This window comes from Entelurus aequoreus, linkage group LG05 (genome assembly GCF_033978785.1).
Source record: "Entelurus aequoreus isolate RoL-2023_Sb linkage group LG05, RoL_Eaeq_v1.1, whole genome shotgun sequence".
Taxonomy (NCBI): Eukaryota; Metazoa; Chordata; class Actinopteri; order Syngnathiformes; family Syngnathidae; genus Entelurus; species Entelurus aequoreus.
The window spans coordinates 33,953,280-33,974,915 of NC_084735.1; the positions used below are offsets into that span (position 1 = coordinate 33,953,280).

The following is a 21,636-nucleotide window of genomic DNA, read 5'->3' on the forward strand; positions in this document are numbered from 1 at the left end:
AATAATTTCGCCGTCATTAGATCAGATAAGGCGAAAACAATAACCAATATTGGAATATTTGCTGTCCCGAAAATGTAGTATTAATTGTCTACCTTGACATCTTACTGTAAAGAATATATACACCAAAGTAAACCTCACTATGTACTTTTTTAGAGACATCAAGGAGAACGAATGTTTGCTACTTCATTCGACGTGTTGTCGTGATCCAATACTTGTATTTTAAAAAATATGACATTTTCTTTAACTTTAAGAAGCTCATGGGTGGATGAATAAATAAATGAATGCAACTGATATCTACGATTGATTTGGTTTTTCAGTTTCAAATTGAACATTCACAAATAACGTTAAGTACCCGAAGTACCAGAGGTGGAGTTATGATGGGGGTGCATTTTCCACAGCTGCCGTAAAATGCACCCCCTATCTATCTCTGGCTAGGAAGGTCATAGAGACTTGGCACTCACCCTGGTGACTCATCATAGCCCCCTCAGTGTACAGTGAAAACCATGTGAAAATTGGACCACCAGAAGTGGAGTTAGGGTGGGGGTGCATTTTCAGGCAGGACGTTCAGGCCTGCTGCCTGAAAATGCACCCCCTATCTATCTCTGGCTAGGAAGGTCATAGAGACTTGGCACTCACCCTGGTGACTCATCATAGCCCCCTCAGTGTACAGTGAAAACCATGTGAAAATTGGACCACCAGAAGTGGAGTTAGGGTGGGGGTGCATTTTCAGGCAGGACGTTCAGGCCTGCTGCCTGAGAATGCACCCCCTATCTATCTCTGGCTAGGAAGGTCATAGAGACTTGGCACTCACCCTGGTGACTCATCATAGCCCCCTCAGTGTACAGTGAAAACCATGTGATGATCGGACTACCAGAAGTGGAGTTATGATGGGGGTGCATTTTCCACAGCTGCCGTAAAATGCACCCCCTATCCATCTCTGGCTAGGAAGGTCATAGAGACTTGGCACTCACCCTGGTGACTCATCATAGCCCCCTCAGTGCACAGTGAAAACCATGTGAAAATTGGACCACCAGAAGTGGAGTTAGGGTGGGGGTGCATTTTCAGGCAGGACGTTCAGGCCTGCTGCCTGAAAATGCACCCCCTATCTATCTCTGGCTAGGAAGGTCATAGAGACTTGGCACTCACCCTGGTGACTCATCATAGCCCCCTCAGTGTACAGTGAAAACCATGTGAAAATTGGACCACCAGAAGTGGAGTTAGGGTGGGGGTGCATTTTCAGGCAGGACGTTCAGGCCTGCTGCCTGAGAATGCACCCCCTATCTATCTCTGGCTAGGAAGGTCATAGAGACTTGGCACTCACCCTGGTGACTCATCATAGCCCCCTCAGTGTACAGTGAAAACCATGTGATGATCGGACTACCAGAAGTGGAGTTATGATGGGGGTGCATTTTCCACAGCTGCCGTAAAATGCACCCCCTATCTATCTCTGGCTAGGAAGGTCATAGAGACTTGGCACTCACCCTGGTGACTCATCATAGCCCCCTCAGTGCACAGTGAAAACCATGTGAAAATTGGACCACCAGAAGTGGAGTTAGGGTGGGGGGTGCATTTTCAGGCAGGACGTTCAGGCCTGCTGCCTGAGAATGCACCCCCTATCTATCTCTGGCTAGGAAGGTCATAGAGACTTGGCACTCACACTGGTGACTCATTATAGCCCCCTCAGTGCACAGTGAAAACCATGTGATGATCGGACTACCAGAAGTGGAGTTAGGGTGGGGGTGCATTTTCCACAGCTGCCGTAAAATGCACCCCCTATCTATCTCTGGCTAGGAAGGTCATAGAGACTTGGCACTCACCCTGGTGACTCATCATAGCCCCCTCAGTGCACAGTGAAAACCATGTGAAAATTGGACCACCAGAAGTGGAGTTAGGGTGGGGGTGCATTTTCAGGCAGGACATTCAGGCCTGCTGCCTGAGAATGCACCCCCTATCTATCTCTGGCTATGAAGGTCATAGAGACTTGGCACTCACCCTGGTGACTCATCATAGCCCCCTCAGTGTACAGTGAATACCATGTGAAAATTGGACCACCAGAAGTGGAGTTAGGGTGGGGGTGCATTTTCAGGCAGGACGTTCAGGCCTGCTGCCTGAGAATGCACCCCCTATCTATCTCTGGTTAGGAAGGTCATAGAGACATGACACTCACCCTGGTGACTCATCATAGCCCTTTCCTTGCAGTGGGGGGTGAATTATATATATATATATATATATATATATATATATATATATATATATATATATATATATATATATATATATATATATATATATATATATATATATATATATATTACACACACGCGCACACACACACACTCACACACTCACACACACTGCTGTGTCAATCCAAAACACACAACTTATTGGTCTCTTAACATGTTTCCAGAAGAAAAGAAAATTATGGTTTCAAATTTGGTTCCTTTTGGATGTTCCAATTCAGAAGAAGTGCAGTGTTATTTCTATGTAACACAAAATAAATAAAAATCCATACCAATATTACTGCGTTTGTTTTTATTTGTCAGTGATTTTGATAGGAAGCCATATTACCTTCTCACAATTTACGTTTTCTTTTCTCGATTAAACTCTAGAGTAAATTTTAATAAACTAATCATAGTTGATTTTACCTTATTGTGTATCAATGTATGTTGAATTGCAACAATATCATTTAAGCAAGATGTAATGTTTGTAGGTGTACTTTATGCATCAGGCGTAACTGTTCTAACATTGTCCACCATAGTGCGTGTTGACGTCACCACGCAGCCAGCGTATATCTAAATATCACACAAGCCATATTAACTTCTCACAAGGAACATTCAGAGATGCCTGGAGTTAACAAGGTATTTTTTTCCATTAAAGGATGATGTCTGATACATAGTACTTGCACTATAACATCAGAGAAAAATCAGCTCTAAGAGCTGCTAAATGACAATGGTGCAATAGTTTTTTACAGATAATATTTCTATCATTAAGGGCCTTTATGCGAAAGAAAGACTGCAATGTGACAAGGTGGGCATGCAGCACCCTGGCCCATGCACGCCAGCAAGATGGCACATCATGTGGTGTCCTGGCCTTAAAAGTAAGTGTACTGTACACTACTGAAACAATGTGGACAACCTCAAGGTCATTCCTTTTTTTCATAAGAGAAATCCATGACCTGGTTTCTTACATGTTTGTGATATGTACCATTAAGTAGCCCAAAATTTTGATGTTAACAAGAATAGCTTGGGTATATTCATATGTTGCTCAAAGTAAAAACATGGATCTTAGCATCTTGCTAGTTTATGTATTTATCATAAGATGCTTGTACGCTAACCTAAGTTTTTTTTAGTTTGCAGAGAAAATATTGAAAGGGCAGCCAATTAACATCGATACGCATCTTACGGCTGTGAACAATTTGAGACTGGATATTGCCACTGTCCTCCTTCAAGAAACAGGTGAATTTTATTTTTAGCAGATCAATATTAATTACTTCATGTTTGAGCTGTTTTAAACACATGCCCTTCAGTTGAAATGACAGGGGAGGGGGTAAATCATTATAGAGGAATGTACAGCACTGTATCCAAATGCTTAGTTCAAACCTGAAATGGCCCATAACCTTGGTACAAGACACTATATTGTATCAATTTATAAATGCTGGATATTCTGGAATTATTTAAGTAACATTAATAGTGCATGTGTGAAAGGGGTCCTCTGGGTCCTATTGTCTCACTTTCTTTTAACCCTCTATGTCAGGGGTCCCCAAACTTTTTGACTCGGGGGCCACATTGGGTTAAAAAAATTAGGCCGGGAGCATACATATATATACATATATATATATGTATATATACTGTATATATATAGTATATATATATATACTGTATATATATATATATAGTATATATATATGTATATATACTGTATATATATATATATATATATACACAGTATATGTATATATATATATATATATATATATATATATATATATATATATATATATATATATATATATATGTATATATATATATATATATTTTATATATATATATATATATATATATATATATATATATATATATATATATATATATATATATATATATATATATATATATATATATATATATATATATATATATATATATACATTGTCTTTATAATCTGTTTTGTCATTGATGTTAACATTGATGTTCATCAACATTTAACATTGTCACGTTATCGATGGGAAAATTCATTTTTAGACAATATGATTTGCCTGAGCGGCTAGGAGACATCAAGAGTAACAAGCGGTAGGAAATGGATTAGAAAGGAAAGATTTTAAAAAAATAAAATAAAAAAATAAAAACTAAAAACTTTTTGTTTAACTTGGGACTTCCTGTGGGCCGGATTTTGGATGCTTGGGGGCCGGATCCGGCCCGCGGGCCGTAGTTTGGGGACCCCGGCTCAAGGTAATACAAGACAGTCTTGATTTTAAGCATTTGAAAATTGGTTGACTGCTTAACATCTTGCTTTACTTTAACACATTTAAAAACAGATTCTAACATGTAAATATTTCTCGGTAAATGATGACGTATTTCAAATGAGGTTTGCCACTAACATTTTTAAACCATAAAAAATATTGATGGCACAGATTAAATCAAATAATCAGGACAGCCTAATACAATTACATATTACTGGAGTTTATTTTAATTTCAGCAAGATATTTGAAGAAATTTGAGAGTTAATATTGATACATACTCTTTTTTGGAACAGATGATCTCAGCAATGTCTGTCACAGCTGTGGGATGGAGGAGAGCGATAACCCTCAATGGGTATGTTTTCACTGTGCAATACAGTCAGGCTGTGAAATAGCAGGGCGTAGATAACATAATTATTGTAGTATATAGAGCTGTAACAGTGATAATGATGAATTATTTAAATCCGGAATTTATATACAGTACATTTAATGGCCCAACTTATCTGCCTCCTCACCTCCATCCTCTCTCACCTTAGATCTGCTGTGACATCTGTGACAGGTGGTTTCACCACGAGTGTGTCCTGAGGCCAGATGTGGATGGGGATTACCTGTGCCCTGCATGTTCATGATGAGGGATGGGGGGGTTAGAAGTATTAAACTATATTTATGTTATGACCTTCTGCCCAATATCTAATAATATTTCTGTTTGTAGATGTATAGTTGCTTCTGAGAAGTTAAATTTTATTACAAAAAAGTGTTCTATTTTGATTGTCTTTGGGTTTACTTTATTTGACGTTTGACTTTGAATATTGTATATATAAATTATTTAACTATGTGTGGATTTTGTTATTTGTTTGCATTAAAAGAAATTGCATTATACCTTGTTTGATAAGAAATTATATTTCTTCTCCTCTGACCTGAAGACTGGGGACACTGTACACACCAAGAAAAACATAGGGGGTGCATTCTCAGGCAACTGGCCTGAACGTCCTGCCTGAAAATGCACCCCCACCCTAACTCCACTTCTGGTGGTCCAATTTTCACATGGTTTTCACTGTACACTGAGGGGGCTATGATGAGTCACCAGGGTGAGTGCCAAGTCTCTATGACCTTCCTAGCCAGAGATAGATAGGGGGTGCATTCTCAGGCAGCAGCCTGAACGTCCTGCCTGAAAATGCACCCCCACCATAACTCCACCTCTGGTGGGCCAATTTTCACATGGTTTTCACTGTACACTGAGGGGGCTATGATGAGTCACCAGGGTGAGTGCCAAGTCTCTATGACCTTCCTAGCCAGAGATAGATAGGGGGTGCATTCTCAGGCAGCAGGCCTGAACGTCCTGCCTGAAAATGCACCCCCACCCTAACTCCACTTCTGGTAGTCCAATTTTCACATGGTTTTCACTGTGCACTGAGGGGGCTATGATGAGTCACCAGGGTGAGTGCCAAGTCTCTATGACCTTCCTAGCCAGAGATAGATAGATAGGGGGTGCATTTTACGGCAGCTGTGGAAAATGCACCCCCATCATAACTCCACTTCTGGTAGTCCGATCATCACATGGTTTTCACTGTACACTGAGGGGGCTATGATGAGTCACCAGGGTGAGTGCCAAGTCTCTATGACCTTCATAGCCAGAGATAGATAGGGGGTGCATTCTCAGGCAGCAGGCCTGAACGTCCTGCCTGAAAATGCACTCCCACCCTAACTCCACTTCTGGTAGTCCGATCATCACATGGTTTTCACTGTGCACTGAGGGGGCTATGATGAGTCACCAGGGTGAGTGCCAAGTCTCTATGACCTTCCTAACCAGAGATAGATAGGGGGTGCATTCTCAGGCAGCAGGCCTGAACGTCCTGCCTGAAAATGCACCCCCACCCTAACTCCACTTCTGGTGGTCCAATTTTCACATGGTTTTCACTGTACACTGAGGGGGCTATGATGAGTCACCAGTGTGAGTGCCAAGTCTCTATGACCTTCCTAGCCAGAGATAGATAGGGGGTGCATTCTCAGGCAGCAGGCCTGAACGTCCTGCCTGAAAATGCACCCCACCCTAACTCCACTTCTGGTGGTCCAATTTTCACATGATTTTCACTGTGCACTGAGGGGGCTATGATGAGTCACCAGGGTGAGTGCCAAGTCTCTATGACCTTCCTAGCCAGAGATAGATAGGGGGTGCATTCTCAGGCAGCAGGCCTGAACGTCCTGCCTGAAAATGCACCCCCACCCTAACTCCACTTCTGGTGGTCCAATTTTTACATGGTTTTCACTGTACACTGAGGGGGCTATGATGAGTCACCAGGGTGAGTGCCAAGTCTCTATGACCTTCCTAGCCAGAGATAGATAGGGGGTGCATTTTACGGCAGCTGTGGAAAATGCACCCCCATCATAACTCCACCTCTGGTACTTCGGGTACTTAACGTTATTTGTGAATGTTCAATTTGAAACTTCTTAAAACCAAATCAATCGTAGATATCAGTTGCATTCATTTATTTATTCATCCATCCACCCATGAGCTTCTTAAATTTAAAGAAAATGTCATATTTTTTAAAATACGAGTATTGGATCACGACAACACGTCGAATGAAGCAGCAAACATTCGTTCTCCTTGATGTCTCTAAAAAAGTACATAGTGAGGTTTACTTTGGTGTATATATTCTTTACAGTAAGCTGTCAAGGTAGACAATTAATACTACATTTTCGGGACAGCAAATATTCCAATATTAATTGGTTATTGTTTTCGCCTTATCTGATCTAATGACGGCGAAATCATTAAAGGCTCACAATTTTTAATCCATCCACAAGTAAAGAATACGTGGATTATTTCACTTTATGTACTTTTTTATGCTGAAAGAGGCGATTTCAGCCACTTGAATGACGGCGAAATCATTAAAGGCTCACAATTTTTAATCCATCCAAAAGTAAAGAAAACTTGGATTATTTCACTTTATGTACTTTTGATCTAATGACGGCGAAATCATTAAAGGCTCACAATTTTTAATCCATCCACAAGTAAAGAATACGTGGATTATTTCACTTTATGTACTTTTTTATGCCGAAAGAGGCGATTTCAGCCACTTGAATGACGGCGAAATCATTAAAGGCTCACAATTTTTAATCCATCCAAAAGTAAAGAAAACTTGGATTATTTCACTTTATGTACTTTTGATCTAATGACGGCGAAATCATTAAAGGCTCACAATTTTTAATCCATCCACAAGTAAAGAATACGTGGATTATTTCACTTTGTACCTTTTTATGCCGAAAGAGGCGATTTCAGCCACTTGAATGACGGCGAAATCATTAAAGGCTCACAATTTTTAATCCATCCAAAAGTAAAGAAAACTTGGATTATTTCACTTTATGTACTTTTGATCTAATGACGGCGAAATCATTAAAGGCTCACAATTTGTAATCCATCCACAAGTAAAGAATACGTGGATTATTTCACTTTATGTACTTTTTTATGCCGAAAGAGGCGATTTCAGCCACTTGAATGACGGCGAAATCATTAAAGGCTCACAATTTTTAATCCATCCACAAGTAAAGAATACGTGGATTATTTCACTTTATGTACTTTTTTATGCCGAAAGAGGCGATTTCAGCCACTTGAATGACGGTGAAATCATTAAAGGCTCACAATTTTTAATCCATCCAAAAGTAAAGAAAACTTGGATTATTTCACTTTATGTACTTTTGATCTAATGACGGCGAAATCATTAAAGGCTCACAATTTTTAATCCATCCACAAGTAAAGAATACGTGGATTATTTCACTCTATGTACTTTTTTATGCCGAAAGAGGCGATTTCAGCCACTTGAATGACGGCGAAATCATTAAAGGCTCACAATTTTTAATCCATCCAAAAGTAAAAAAAACTTGGATTATTTCACTTTATGTACTTTTTTTATGCCGAAAGAGGCGATTTAAAAGAGGCGATTTCAGCCACTTCGGTGATTACAGCCGAGAGGCGATTTAAAAGAGGCGATTTCAGCCACTTCGGTGATTACAGCCGAGTTTAGATATACTTTCCGAGACGAGTGACGTAAGTGAGTGACGTAAGCGCGCTCCCGCGTCAGGGGGTGCATTCTATGGCAGGGGTGCGTTTTCAGGCACAACACCTGATCCTCAAGAACCGTCCCCGCTGGTTCTCTTTAAGGTCCATGTAGTACTTCCGATTCTCCCGCACTAGGAACTCGCTTTTCAGGGCCCGCCGCGGCTCATCCTGCACCATGCCCGGGTTGCTGGGACCCAACTGGGCGTAGTGTTCGATGAAGTCCCCCAAGTAGTCGCGGAACTCGACCGCCACCGACATAGACAGCGTGAGGCGGCTCTTGTTGCCACCGGCCCCGACTTCGTCTGCGAGCCATTTGTCTCGTCTCTGTGGGCTTTTATCACGCGTTGGCAGAACAAAATACAACCTTTGTTTTCCCAGTTGTGGTTAGCACAACCAAAAACAACACAGTTTTTCGGCATTTTGGAGGCAGAATGACGGGTTTAACCAGCGTAGGTCGACAGGTTAAAGAGTAATGGCAACGGTTTGTTTTCAACGCCAGTCTCGTTGCTATGGCTCGAAGAACCCGTATGTAGCTCAGTTGCCCGGATGTCGGCCCTCACCCATTTGAGTCGCTTAGAATTGTATGTCTGTATATTCGCACGATACAATTAACTTTAAAATATTTTTTTTCTGATAACATATTTAATACAATTTTAATGATAAATTTACACTGGAAAGTAGCATTTGTTGTCTGTGATTGCTTCTTAAAATTTGACATGACTATAAAACAGTGGCGGGCCGTGCGTTTCCCACCTCCAGGCAACTTCAACCCTAAACTAACACCCTCTCCGGATTGTTAATAATCAAATGTAAATAATCAAATGTAGATACTTTTTCTTATGCCTTCTGATCTCTCTCTCTTTCTCTCTCTCTCTCTCTCTCTCTCTCTCTCTCTCTCTCTCTCTCTCTCTCTCTCTCTCTCTCTCTCTCTCTCTCTCTCTCTCTCTCTCTCTCTCTCTCTCTCTCTCTCTCTCTCTCTATGTCCCTTGCTGTCCATATCCTACCCCTCCTCTCCCTCCACACCCCTGATTGTAAATAATGTAAATAATTCAATGTGATTATCTTGTGTGATGACTGTATTACGATGATAGTATATATCTGACCCCGACTTAAACAAGTTGAAAAACTTATTCGGGTGTTACCATTTAGTGGTCAATTGTACGGAATATGTACTTCACTGTGCAACCTACTAATAAAAGTCTCAATCAATCAATCAATAAAATTATCTAGTAATGAAACCAAAAAATATGCGGTGCATTACATGTGACATGCTAAAAAGACAGCCAAAATAGGTTGGTAGATAATAAATCTAAAAGTAAAAAATAGTGTAGAAATGCACCCAATTGCAGGAATCTGTTGTCTTGATTTTCAACATTTTGGGGAGGGGTTTGCGTGGCAGCACTTCTTGCTGATAGAAATGTTCCCCTTTTTTCCCCCTCAATTTTCCTCCTTTATTGTCAAAGGGTGCTCACATCCCTGTCAGCATCAGTTGTCAATTTCTCTCTCTCTCTCTCTCTCTCTCTCTCTCTCTCTCTCTCTCTCTCTCTCTCTCTCTCTCTCTCTCTCTCTCTCTCTCTCTCTCTCTCTCTCTCTCTCTCTCTCTCTCTCTCTCTCTCTCTCTCTCTCTCTCTCTCTCTCTCTCTCTCTCTCTCTCTCTGTCCACTACTTGCTGTACATATCCTACCAAGTCAGACCTACTACACTGTTTCAATATCCATTTCTCTGTTCTCAATTGTTGATGACTGATGATAACAACCAAACCTAACCCCCCCCCCCCCCCCACACCCCGGATTGTAAATAATGTAAATAATTCAATGTATATACCCTGATAATTATCTTGTGTGATGACTGTATTATGATGATAGTATATATCTGATAGTATATATCTGTATCATGAATCAATTTAAGTGGACCCCGACTTAAACAAGTTGAAAAACTTATTTGGGTGTTACCATTTAGCAGAGGTGTGGACTCGAGTCACATGACTTGGACTCGAGTCCGACTCGAGTCATGAATTTGATGACTTTGGACTCGACTTGACAAATTGTAAAGAGACTTGCAACTCGACTTAGACTTTAACATCAATGACTTGTGACTTCACTTGGACTTGAGCCTTTTGACTTGACATGACTTGCTACTTTCCCCAAAACCCAAAGATTAAAAAGTGATAAGGGAGCGCGCCGCTCCGTATTTTTCCTTTTCTTCGTCTGTGTCTATCAGCATGTTGTTCCTGTCAGCTGGTGTGCTCTCAGTCCAACAGCCAATCAAATTAGATCTACGCTGTTTTCATCACACAGCTCTCATCCAATCAAATTGCAGGACAACCAATGAAGAAGAATTGTCAAACAATGCGGCAGTGAGAAACAATTATGCCAAAGTTAATTTCGTTCGGGTATTAAAACTACGACTCAGTCAACAAAAAACGACTAGCCCTATGCAAATCATGCAGTTCGAATATTATAGACGGAGACGTAACAACTTCCAACTTCGTTCGACATTTGAAGATGCACAAGGAAGGGTAAGTTTTGAATGTAAGCTAACGTTTATTGGCTAAGTAACGTGACTTTTATTTGCTGTGTAGTTAAATCAGTGAGGCTGTAAACTCACTGCTAACGTTATAACCATAGACATGTTCTAAGGGTACGCAGCATGGAGCGCTACTGCCTACAGGCGCAGACGAGACGCGGGGCCGCCATCTTGGAGTGGTGATCCGCTCCACTAGTGCAATTCATTTGGCAGGAGCAATGAACTGTCAGCGCATTTAATTCATTTTACCTCACTGAATACCACTGATTTTCACGCGCTTTGTTGTCATACGTGTAGCTATGATAAAGGACACATGTTTTGGCGTTTTTTATTATTCATAGTTTGCTTAACAGTAATATACTATTCTTATACGCTATAAGTGACCAGACGTCCGAGATCAAAACTGGGAATATAATCCCCGGAGAAGGGGGGAAAAAACGGTCAGCTATTTTTAAATTGAAGAAACAATATGATGAGGTTATATATACATGTGTATATCCTACATAAACAATGTATGAATACATTAGATATCTATAAATCTTATAGACTGTATCTCTGTTGCTGCAGCAGCAGAGTTTATTCTGTCTTGACACTTTGTATTGATATTTTCTATTACATTCTTCCCTTAAATGATCATGTTTACAGTCATTGTTATATATATATTTTTTATGTATGTCGCTTTGGATAAAAGCGTCTGCCAAATACTTAAACATATATAAACACCTGAAAGTCTTTATATCAGCTAAAACCACCAATCTGTTTCACTGGATTCAGAATAAAACCAAATGCTGTCTTACCCAACAATGTTAGTATTTGAATATTGTTACTTGAAGACTTATTCCTGGTTACAATTATACTGTTAAGAAAGTATTGTCTTATATTTTGCCTAAAATGAGAATGCATCATAATCCGTGGCGGCTGGTGAATTTTGTTTTAGGTGGGGCTGAAAGTTTGTAAACCAAACCCCTGTAGGGTCGTCATCCTCCCCCAGAAGATTTCTTTGTGATTTTCACATACAAATATTGAAGATCTTTGCTCCTTCTCAACTCTGTGGTAATGTTATTTTCATAAAATACAACCAATAGTACATTAATGTTAAATCTTACTTGTGAAAAGTAATCCCCCGATTCCTATTTTCAACAGTCCGCTCATTTGAGCAGGAAAACGCTGAACACCAGCCCGGCATCTTTGTTTTCTACCTGTCAACTGTCAGTTTAGGCTACTCGCCGGCTCCTCATCACCACTTCAAGATGCAAATTGCTCGCGTCACAGCAACCAATGCTGCGTCTACTTATAAGATGTCTGTGGTTATAACGTCATTGCAAACAAGGCAATCTGTTGCGTCCACTGCAGTTCGCTACCTTATTCATACTTTTTGTCAAGGGATTTTTTTTAAGCAGGGTTGCATGAGGTACCTATACCTAACGTTACGTTAGTCAATGTATCACACACAATAACGTAACGTTAGACGGCGGTCAGCAGCACCGCGTATTTTAGCCACCTACAAAAAGACAAACATAGTCAAATAAAGGTCAGTTAAAATGTATACTATATTAAGAATATGTGTACATATTGCATAGGGCCCTGACATGTAAAAAGTACAACTCTGTTCATTGTTATGTTCATGTATTTGTTATGTTTTTCATGTGTACGCACACATCAACACACATACAGTATGAGATGAGATCAATGAGATAAGGTAAGAACAGAATAGAAACTGCTGTGGAACTAGTTACAATGCAATATGCCATGGAGATACAATGTTAACACTTTTGTACAAATAAGTACAGTTGCACTTGTTTTTGCAAATGTGTTTATTCTGTAAAGGAATGAGTTAAATGTTTGAATTTGTTTACACTATTAAAATGACTGGTTAATAGTGCTATTATGAATTGCAATGTCAGTACTATTTTTTTTCCCTGCTATTTCAAATGCACTTGTTTTAATAAATAAATACAACGTTTTAAAAGCATACCCAATCTGTGTAATAATATTAGTCTGTGGTTAAAAGGACTTGAAAGGACTCGAAACTCAAAATGCATGACTTGTGACTTGACTTGAGACTTTCCAGTCTTGACTTTGGACTTGACTCGGGACTTGCCTGTCTTGACTCGGGACTTGACTCGAGACTTGAGGGCAAAGACTTGAGACTTACTTGTGACTTGCAAAGCAATGACTTGGTCCTGGTCCCACCTCTGCCATTTAGTGGTCAATTGTACGGAATATGTACTTCACTGTACAACCTACTAATACAAGTCTCAATCAATCAATCAATCAATCACCTAGGCCTGGGGTAGGGAACCTATGGCTCTCAAGCCAGATGTGGCTCTTTTGATGACTGCATCTGGCTCTCAGATAAATCTTAGCTGACATTGCTTAACACGATAAGTAATGAATAAATCCACTGGTAATCACAGAGTTAAAAATAACGTTCAAAATATAAAACATTCTCATGCATTTTAATCCATCCATCCGTTTTCTACCCCACCTGTTCAAGAAGTTGCATTAATGGTAAGAAGTATTTTACTTATTATTGAACGTGACAAGCGGTAGAAAATGGATGGATGGATGGTTAGCTTCAGAATAACAATGTTATTCTGAGACTTATACTCTAAAAATGTTGGTCTTACTTAAAAATGCATGCATTTAGTTGTATTCAGTGTTAAAAAATATTATATGGCTCTCACGGAAATACATTTTAAAATATTTGGCTTTCATGGCTCTCTCGGCCAAAAAGGTTCCCGACCCCTGGTCTAGGCCTTCAATGATGTCCGACTTCAATGATTACCTCTCAAAATACCATAATTGATGTCACCACATGACCATTGCTGGAGAATACTATACAGGAACACATTTATACAAAACGGTTTATTTTCTGGCGCATTTAAAAATCTATTAAAATGCATCAGCAAGTAAAACATACCGGTATACCGTAAATGTATCCGTTTGGCTTACGCAACTTCCGGTCAACAAAGTTTGATTCAAAGTACACACTTCTCAAAGATATATTAACTGCCCTGACCACATGATGGCGACAAATACACATGTAACAATGTTCATTAAATGACAAGCATCCATCCATCCATTTTCTACCGCTTGTCCCTTGACACACATTAACAACAAGCGTTTACAACTTTTAGTTGTACCAGAAAATCTACTGTCAACAACTTGTGATCTGATTGGCTATCACAACTGTCTCTCAAATTCATCCGCTAACGGTCCCGATGAGTATCCAATCACAGGACGCGTAAATGTCACGTTCAACGTGAGGCCATTTAGAAGGCTGTGTCACGCCAAATTTCTTCCCCCTACAAAAACCTTCCCTCCCCCATTTACTTCCGTGGTCATGTTTCCTCTTACGTCATTGACAGCGATCGATAGCACTTCGGCTTTGACTGCCCGTCGCTGGAAGGATACTTCGTCTTTGACAGCTGCTGGAATCTGAAGAAATCGATTATTGGTTTTTTTTTGTACAGGTGCGAAACAGGACAGTCGCGTGCAGGTTAAGGACCCCCGGCAACTTTGTGATGTTATTGGACGCAGCCCCGGAAGTAAATGGGGGAGGGAAGGTTTTTGTAGAGGGAAGAAATTTGGCGTGACAGCGCCTGGCAGATTTGGTACAGCAAGGCAACATAAGCCAGCTGAATTCTGACTGGCTAAAAACTCTAACCTAAAAACAACAGCATTGGAAGGAGCATAATATAACATAAAGATAATATAAATCATTTGAGATATTTAGGGAAAGTAAATTAAAAAATAATTGTATCTTTAATTAGGATCATGATTTTTGGTTACGTTAGGCCAGCAGTGAAGGTCTTGCTGGCCCTGACGGCACACCACTGCAAAAAATCATTTAAATCGTTCAGAAATGTTTTGTAGTTTCTATATTTGTTACCCCTTTTCACAACTGCACTTGAAGTTTAATTACTATTCTAAATATTCTACAAGTCACATGGTCTGCGGGAAGTTACTTCATTCATATCCTCTGCAGGCCAAAAGTAAGTTAATTTTCTTTCTCTATTTTGAATATCTCAACTATGACTTGGGGTTTAAAATCTCACCACAGAGCTGTTACGTAAATAATTTTTTGAAGTTATTAAAAAAAACGTGTACAACTGTTATGTCAACATATTTGGATGTGGCTATATTTTATGCAAACACTTACTCTTGTTACTCAAAGGAGTCATTTTCCACTTAGGAGCCTTGTACAAAAATGAATCAAAATGGCCAAAGATGGGCCAATACACATTTTGATTACTGTAGTTAAGTATATGTATTATAAGATTTAGACTAAGACAAATTAAAGGGTATTTTGAGAGATTTGAAAGGCACAGATTCGGTAGTATTACTATACATTTTCAGAACAAAGCCTAAAAAACCCAAACAAACAAAAACAGGCCATACAAAGGTTTTTGTTTCTTATGTATTTATATGTTTTATTCAAGGAATGCCTCTCACATTTATGTACAACTTGTGTTAACAAATAAGGATGTATTTGAATACAGAATGTATTTTAATGACACATTTTTATTGGGACAGACGGCGACGGGTAAACTGAACTTTAAAGAAAAGAAGAAATTGAAAGAATACACAACAGTTTTTCATTTAACATACTTTTCCATAAACTTCTTGTGGAACTCTGAGCGAAGGGTGTCATTGATGAAGCGTTTCTCCTTCCTTGCTTTGTCCATGCCTTTAGCGCAGTTCTTGAACACAACGTCATCATCCCACCTATAGAGATGATGAAGCAATGAGTCGATGGAGACAAACACTAAAATCATTGTGATTGTTAGTCTGATGTTCATTACCTCCTTTTGACTTTGAATGGAGTTGGAGTCTGAGCCAATTGTTGTTGCTGCTGCTGCTGCTGTTGCTGTTGCTGCTGCCCTGCTAAATTAATCAATGGATTACCACTCAATATATTCTCCATGCGGATCCTCTCCTCCTCAGCCTTTTGCTCCCGCTCCTGAGATGGATACAATAAATATAGTTGCGAGAAATGAAATAGCAGTAGTAGTTTTTTTGGTCTAAAAATATATTTACGCGGCGTTCTTGCTCTTCAGCCCGCTCCTTTTTAATCTTCTCCAGCTCTGCCAGAAGAGCTGCAGTGTCATCATCATCGCTATCTTCATCAGAGTTGTCGTCCTCGTCATCCTATTTATAAACAGACATTTTTAGTGAGGCGATTTTTTGAGAATACAATGTCGGTCGGTCTTGCAGGACAAGTACGTACTTCGGTAAGAGGATCATCTGCATCAAGATTGGCTGCTGGGATCTGATCCAGTCGAGGTCTCTTAGAGGAGGACGACGAGGAGGACGAAGATGATGTGGTGTGCTCTGGTTAATAGAGAATAAATGTAAATGTGGAGCCATTAACACAATTCCAACGAAAACATCCTGTTATTTTGAACAGAGCTCTTCTCAAAGACAACCTCTAGGTCCCCTCTCTCTGGTCTTCTCTCGTACAGCTACACGCTCCCTCTCTTCCAGCTCCCTGCGGAAGTCACGGGCACGCACCTCCTCAGGAGCATCTTGGGTAGGCTGCCTGAGACGGGGAAAAAAACATGTCAGAATATTTGCTGGAAATACCACATTTAAGTATGTATACATTATTGAATTGGATTGAATTTGAATCCTTTATTGTCACAGTCACATTGTCACCAACAATTACTGTGAAAATCAGTTTAGCAACTCCACATTAAGGCAAAGCACACAAGTAAATACAACAATAGAAATATGAAATCAATACAAAAATACTAAGTCACAGTAAATAAAACGGTAGTGCAAACGTGTGCGTTTTATATCACATAAAAGTAAAAAATCCAGCTTTTGGTAATTTCAGCTACTGACCTGTACTTGATCTTTGTATGACCTGGAAGATCTCGACTTGAATACTGTTTGGACAGTGCACTCAAATCGCCTTCCCCCTTTCCCCTTCCTCCTCTGGCCGGTTCAAACGTCGGCCTTGCAGCTGTAGTCATCGTGGATGACTCTTAAATGCACATAAATAATAACACAATATAATATCACAAGTAAATATACTAACAGGGTTGTACAATTGATGGATATATCAATTTATATTCCTAAATTTCAAGTACATTGAGCTGTCCTCGGCCAGTTGGCCTCCCAGAAGATAGGCATTGATCCTACATCAATTTAAAAGGCAATGCATCGATTTAATTGACGCTAGAACAAAGAAAACATTGGATATAAGAACGGCAGACTTCCTATGAAGGATAACAGTTTAAATGAAAAGTATGTTACATTAAGTCTGTCTGCCCGTCTGTGGCGTCATCAAAACAAAAATGAGGGACACTTTAAGTGGTTTAGAAAGGTCATACCAAACGCCACAAGACAATATCATTATTTACAACACAAAAACATTTATCTACAGCACGCTTGTAAAAGCCACAACAAAAAAAAAACGACAACACATTGATATAAAGCCACAACCTAACTTTAAACCACAAAGGATGCGACGGACAAAACAGAGACGACAGCGGAGCAAGTTTAATTAAAAAAGTTATTTATGGCCCCGTTTACACTTCACACCAAATCTGATTTTTTTGCCCTCAAGTGATATAGATCAGGGGCCGTACTTATCAAGCTTCTTAGAGTGCCATTTTATACTTAAGTCCTGAGAATTTGCGAAATTTAGTCCTACTCTCAAACTTAAGAATACAAGCTTTTTATCAACGTTCTTAAGTATAAGAATCACTCCTACTCTCCACGATATTTAAGAGACCTTCAGAGGTGTCTTAAGTGGTTAGGAGTTGCCAGCAGGGGATGGCACTGAGGCGAGAGAGACGTCCGCGAACGTTCAGGGAACGGAACAATGTTTTTTTTTTTTTGATGACGAGCAGCTGATCAAACGGTATCGTTTAGACAGAGCGGATATTATTTTTGTCACAGATTTAATACTTTTCGATTCCTTGTTGATTTCTGCATGTGTCTGCAGTGGGCTAGTATATATAGAGCCACCCACACCAGTTTCAAATTAGTTGCCTAATTAATGAATTGGAAAGAAAATGTTATGACAGTAGCGTATGTGTGTGGCCGTGAGGTGAGTGACGTCAGTGAGTGTGTGGGCGATAGAAGAGAGGGAGCGGTAGCGTGAGTGCCGGCGGGGACCAGTTTGTTTTGTATTATTTTGTAGTTTATTGTCAAAATATACACTCCCATTGTCCACTTAAATATTTCCAAGATATTTCTTTATTCTTAGACAACGGATTCCCTTCCGTGATTGGTCATTTCTATGGACACAGAAATGACGTCACCTAAAATTCCGTTTACGGCACATAGTAATGTCGTAATTCAGCTCTGAGTGTGACACTTAAGATTCAGTCCTACACTTCGCTGAAAGTGTGAGTAAGACGCTTGATAACTAACTTTTAAGTGCAGCTTTCAGCGAAGAATGTATTTACTCTTAAGTCAACTCTTAGCAGACTTCTTAGGAGTAATTCTAAGAAGCTTGATAAGTACGGCCCCTGATTTGTTTACCAGTCTAAATGCTCCAAAGTGCTTCAAATCAAATTTGTCAGCATCAGATTCACGCCACATCAGGAAGTAGTACTGAATCCGATTGGAATCTGATCTTTTCAAATGTGACTTCAGTCTAAACGCAATGTGGCCTCAATGTGATTTTTCCGGCAGCTTTGGGCGAGCTATGTCAAGATGGGGTCGCCAGCGGAAATGGATAATTCAAAACCACTGCTCATAAACTGGAAATATTTGGTTGCACTTAATTTCTCATGTAATCTACTGCTAAATTCAATCTGAAGAGATATTGGTTGCACTTTATATTTGATATTACTATTGTATAACTCTTATGTTGGAAAAACAACAGCAAAAGTAGCAGGTAAAGCTACTGTTAAAATGTTGGTTACTGTACTTCTATTGAACATTTCTTAAATGCTGAAAATGAGAGCAAAACGTTTTCCTCTTGTTAATTCAACGCAAAGTGTTGGTTGAACTTTATTCAAATAAGATGAGAGTGCATTTACCATCAATTATTGTTTACTTGCTTGTTTCTATCCATAATTAACTTAAATCTAATTATCTTAGTTACAAGAAACAACAGGAGTATAAAAACTTCACTTGTAGTGTCTAGTGTTTATTTTAGTCACAATGGTTGATTTTTTGCGAAACAGTTAATTCGATTTCAACCCACTATCGTTTGGAATCGTTCTAAAAAATAATATCGTTCACGAATCACATTGGCAACCAAAAATTCTGAATCAAATCGTCAAAACGAATCGTTACACCCCTATATATTCTATGTTAGCGACCTCTCTTTGTTTATAATGTATATTTTCTGCTGGATCTACTGCCTATTTTATGCTGCAGCTGTTACATATACTGTAATATTGTACATGGTAATTGTTATATATTGTATATATCATATACAAATATAATATACTATATCAGTTTATATCGTATACTGTATATACAATATGTAAATATTACATATGTTATATTTTATATTGCTACTACAGTAAATTTTTAGTCTACTTTATACCTGCATTATCCTTTTTTTAACTGAGCTACTGTGTGGAACAATTTCCCTTGTGGATCATTAAAGTTTGTCTAAGTCCAAGTCTATAATGACGAAGTATAAAAATGAACACGACACCAGGAGTTAAGAGTGTGAAGCAGTCCACGGCATGTATATACATCCGTTGACAACAAGGTACATAACACATTCTTACATTAATAACAATTTTTGATGAGCTAAATTGTTTATAGCATTTCTGGTAAACGTGAAACATTCACTAGCTTGTGCTGCTAACGAGCTAACAAGACACACCGGGTTGAACAATGCTGCACCGGAATAAATAATATACATGTTCCCATCTACATCCTAGCACAATAACTAATACAACTTAATAATTAAAAATGGCTGAATAAAACTAACCCCAAAAAGCTGTAAACGTATAAACCTAAAGGTGATAACACTTACGACGATGCTTTGGGTCCTTAGAAAAGATGAACTTCCGTAAATGTAAACGTCACTTCCTTTCCACGGAAAAGAAGGCGCATGGACACTGTAATTCTAAGCAAATTATGTAGCTTTTCTTCAACTGTCTTGTATGACTTTCTGATAATTAGAATACAAATCACCGAGGAGGATGTTTGCTCCAAGTTAACCTTAATAAATAAATACATTTATATAAGTGTGTAGTGTGGCAGTCGAAAAGGTAGGAGGCAGAAAGTCCCACGTATAGATGAATCATGTTATTTCGTATAAAACCAATATCAGCCGTTTTTTGGAGTTTCTATTTGTGTCAGTTCTTCATAGTAACAGAAGGTTCGTGAAACTCAGGGGTGTCCAAACTTTTTCCACCAAGGGTCGCATACTGAAAAGTCAAAGTATGTGGGGGCTATTTGGAAATTGTTTTATTTTGTAAAAAAAAAAAAAAAAGATAAAAAACAGACTTATTTATTTACATACAAAATGTAGGGTCAGCTTGGTGTTATGCATGAAAACATTTATTATTATTAGTTAACAGTAACAACAAAATGTTACATAGTTTTTTTCTTATTTATATTTTTTCTGTTGTTTTTATAAATCCTGTAGTAATTAATGATAGTACACTTTGTCACCCATAACACAAAGCTGACAGTAAGTTTTGTCTTTAAATATATAAGTAATGTCTGTTTTTAGCATTTCTTTTCACAAAATAACAATATATCAAAATGGCCACCGCAAAGTATGACGTTTTCGTATGCGGCCCTTGATGAAAATGTTTGGACAACTCTATATCAACATATATTCCAAACAGTATGATTTCTAAAGCAAGAACGTTACCCATCAATTCTTACTTAAAAAGTAAAAATAATCAAATGCAGGACTGTGTAATAATATCATGAGGAGATCCTTTATTAAATATATTAACTGTAATATGTGGCCCTCGGGGGGCAGCTATAATTGCAGTGTGGCCCTCAATGAAAACCAGTTTGACACCCCTGCCCTAATTGCTGGTGGCTAAACTTTGCTGTGAAATTCTAAATATTAGCCACTTTTGTTGAGTGTATCGAATGAGAGGCCAAACATGTACAACAAATATACATAATAAATATTGTACATAAATGCAACACACCATGGCAGAAAACTGACATATGGGGAAAACCACAAATGTAAACATGTTTACACACAGCAAAAACACTCCGCGGCGGATCCCCCGCGCAGGTATCGCGCTTTCCGGAACGGAACCGCGAAACGGACCAGCATCGGCGTCCATTTGCACTCAGGAACGTATCCGCCACGGCGGCAGGTAGCGGATCCGCCGTGGCGGCGCGCTGAATGCGCTCCGCACCCATGATCAAAGCCTTATTTCCGCAACGGACTCATAAAAACCCTGGCTCATCTGGCCGTTTTGGACCCCTTTATCTTATTTTCAAAATCCCTTCTGTTCTTGCTGTAGGATAAAATAGGAAACTAAAAAATTCACTAAGCCCTACTACAGCAATATATGCTTACATATGCACTGCCTTGTATTTTTAAACAAACAATATTGTCAATAGGCAGAAACAGAAAATGGTCAATTCACTCTATAAAGTAAATATATATAATATATATTTAAAAAGTAAATATACATAT

At 39.0% G+C, this 21,636-nt stretch overlaps 1 protein-coding gene and 1 long non-coding RNA gene across 2 annotated transcripts; one reads left to right on the forward strand and one right to left on the reverse strand.

The window, feature by feature from the left end:
• The first annotated feature begins 3,404 nt into the window (after positions 1-3,404).
• Positions 3,405-5,287, forward strand: LOC133649712 (uncharacterized). The gene is made up of 3 exons (XR_009826123.1): positions 3,405-3,455; positions 4,753-4,811; positions 4,993-5,287. It is a non-coding gene; the product is annotated as an uncharacterized LOC133649712 (long non-coding RNA).
• A 10,169-nt stretch (positions 5,288-15,456) lies between these two features.
• Positions 15,457-20,145, reverse strand: LOC133649713 (protein CWC15 homolog). The gene is made up of 7 exons (XM_062046367.1): positions 19,996-20,145; positions 16,887-17,028; positions 16,469-16,581; positions 16,270-16,373; positions 16,080-16,190; positions 15,845-16,002; positions 15,457-15,767 (listed from the first exon to the last, which is right to left on the reverse strand). The coding sequence occupies exons 2-7, from the start codon at positions 17,015-17,017 to the stop codon at positions 15,638-15,640; spliced, it is 747 nt and encodes a 248-aa protein (XP_061902351.1). The 5' UTR covers positions 17,018-17,028; positions 19,996-20,145; the 3' UTR covers positions 15,457-15,637.
• Between the last annotated feature and the right edge of the window lie 1,491 nt (positions 20,146-21,636).

Bases quoted from the DNA above. Each gene is read 5' to 3' on its own strand.
- LOC133649713 (XM_062046367.1), bottom strand. From the start codon at position 17,017: ATGACTACAGCTGCAAGGCCGACGTTTGAACCGGCCAGAGGAGGAAGG. The intron at 16,374-16,468 runs GTTGTCTTTGAG...TCTATTAACCAG, and splicing joins CAGAGAGAGGGGACCTAGAG to AGCACACCACATCATCTTCG. The intron at 16,191-16,269 runs GTACGTACTTGT...GTTTATAAATAG, and splicing joins CAGATGATCCTCTTACCGAA to GATGACGAGGACGACAACTC.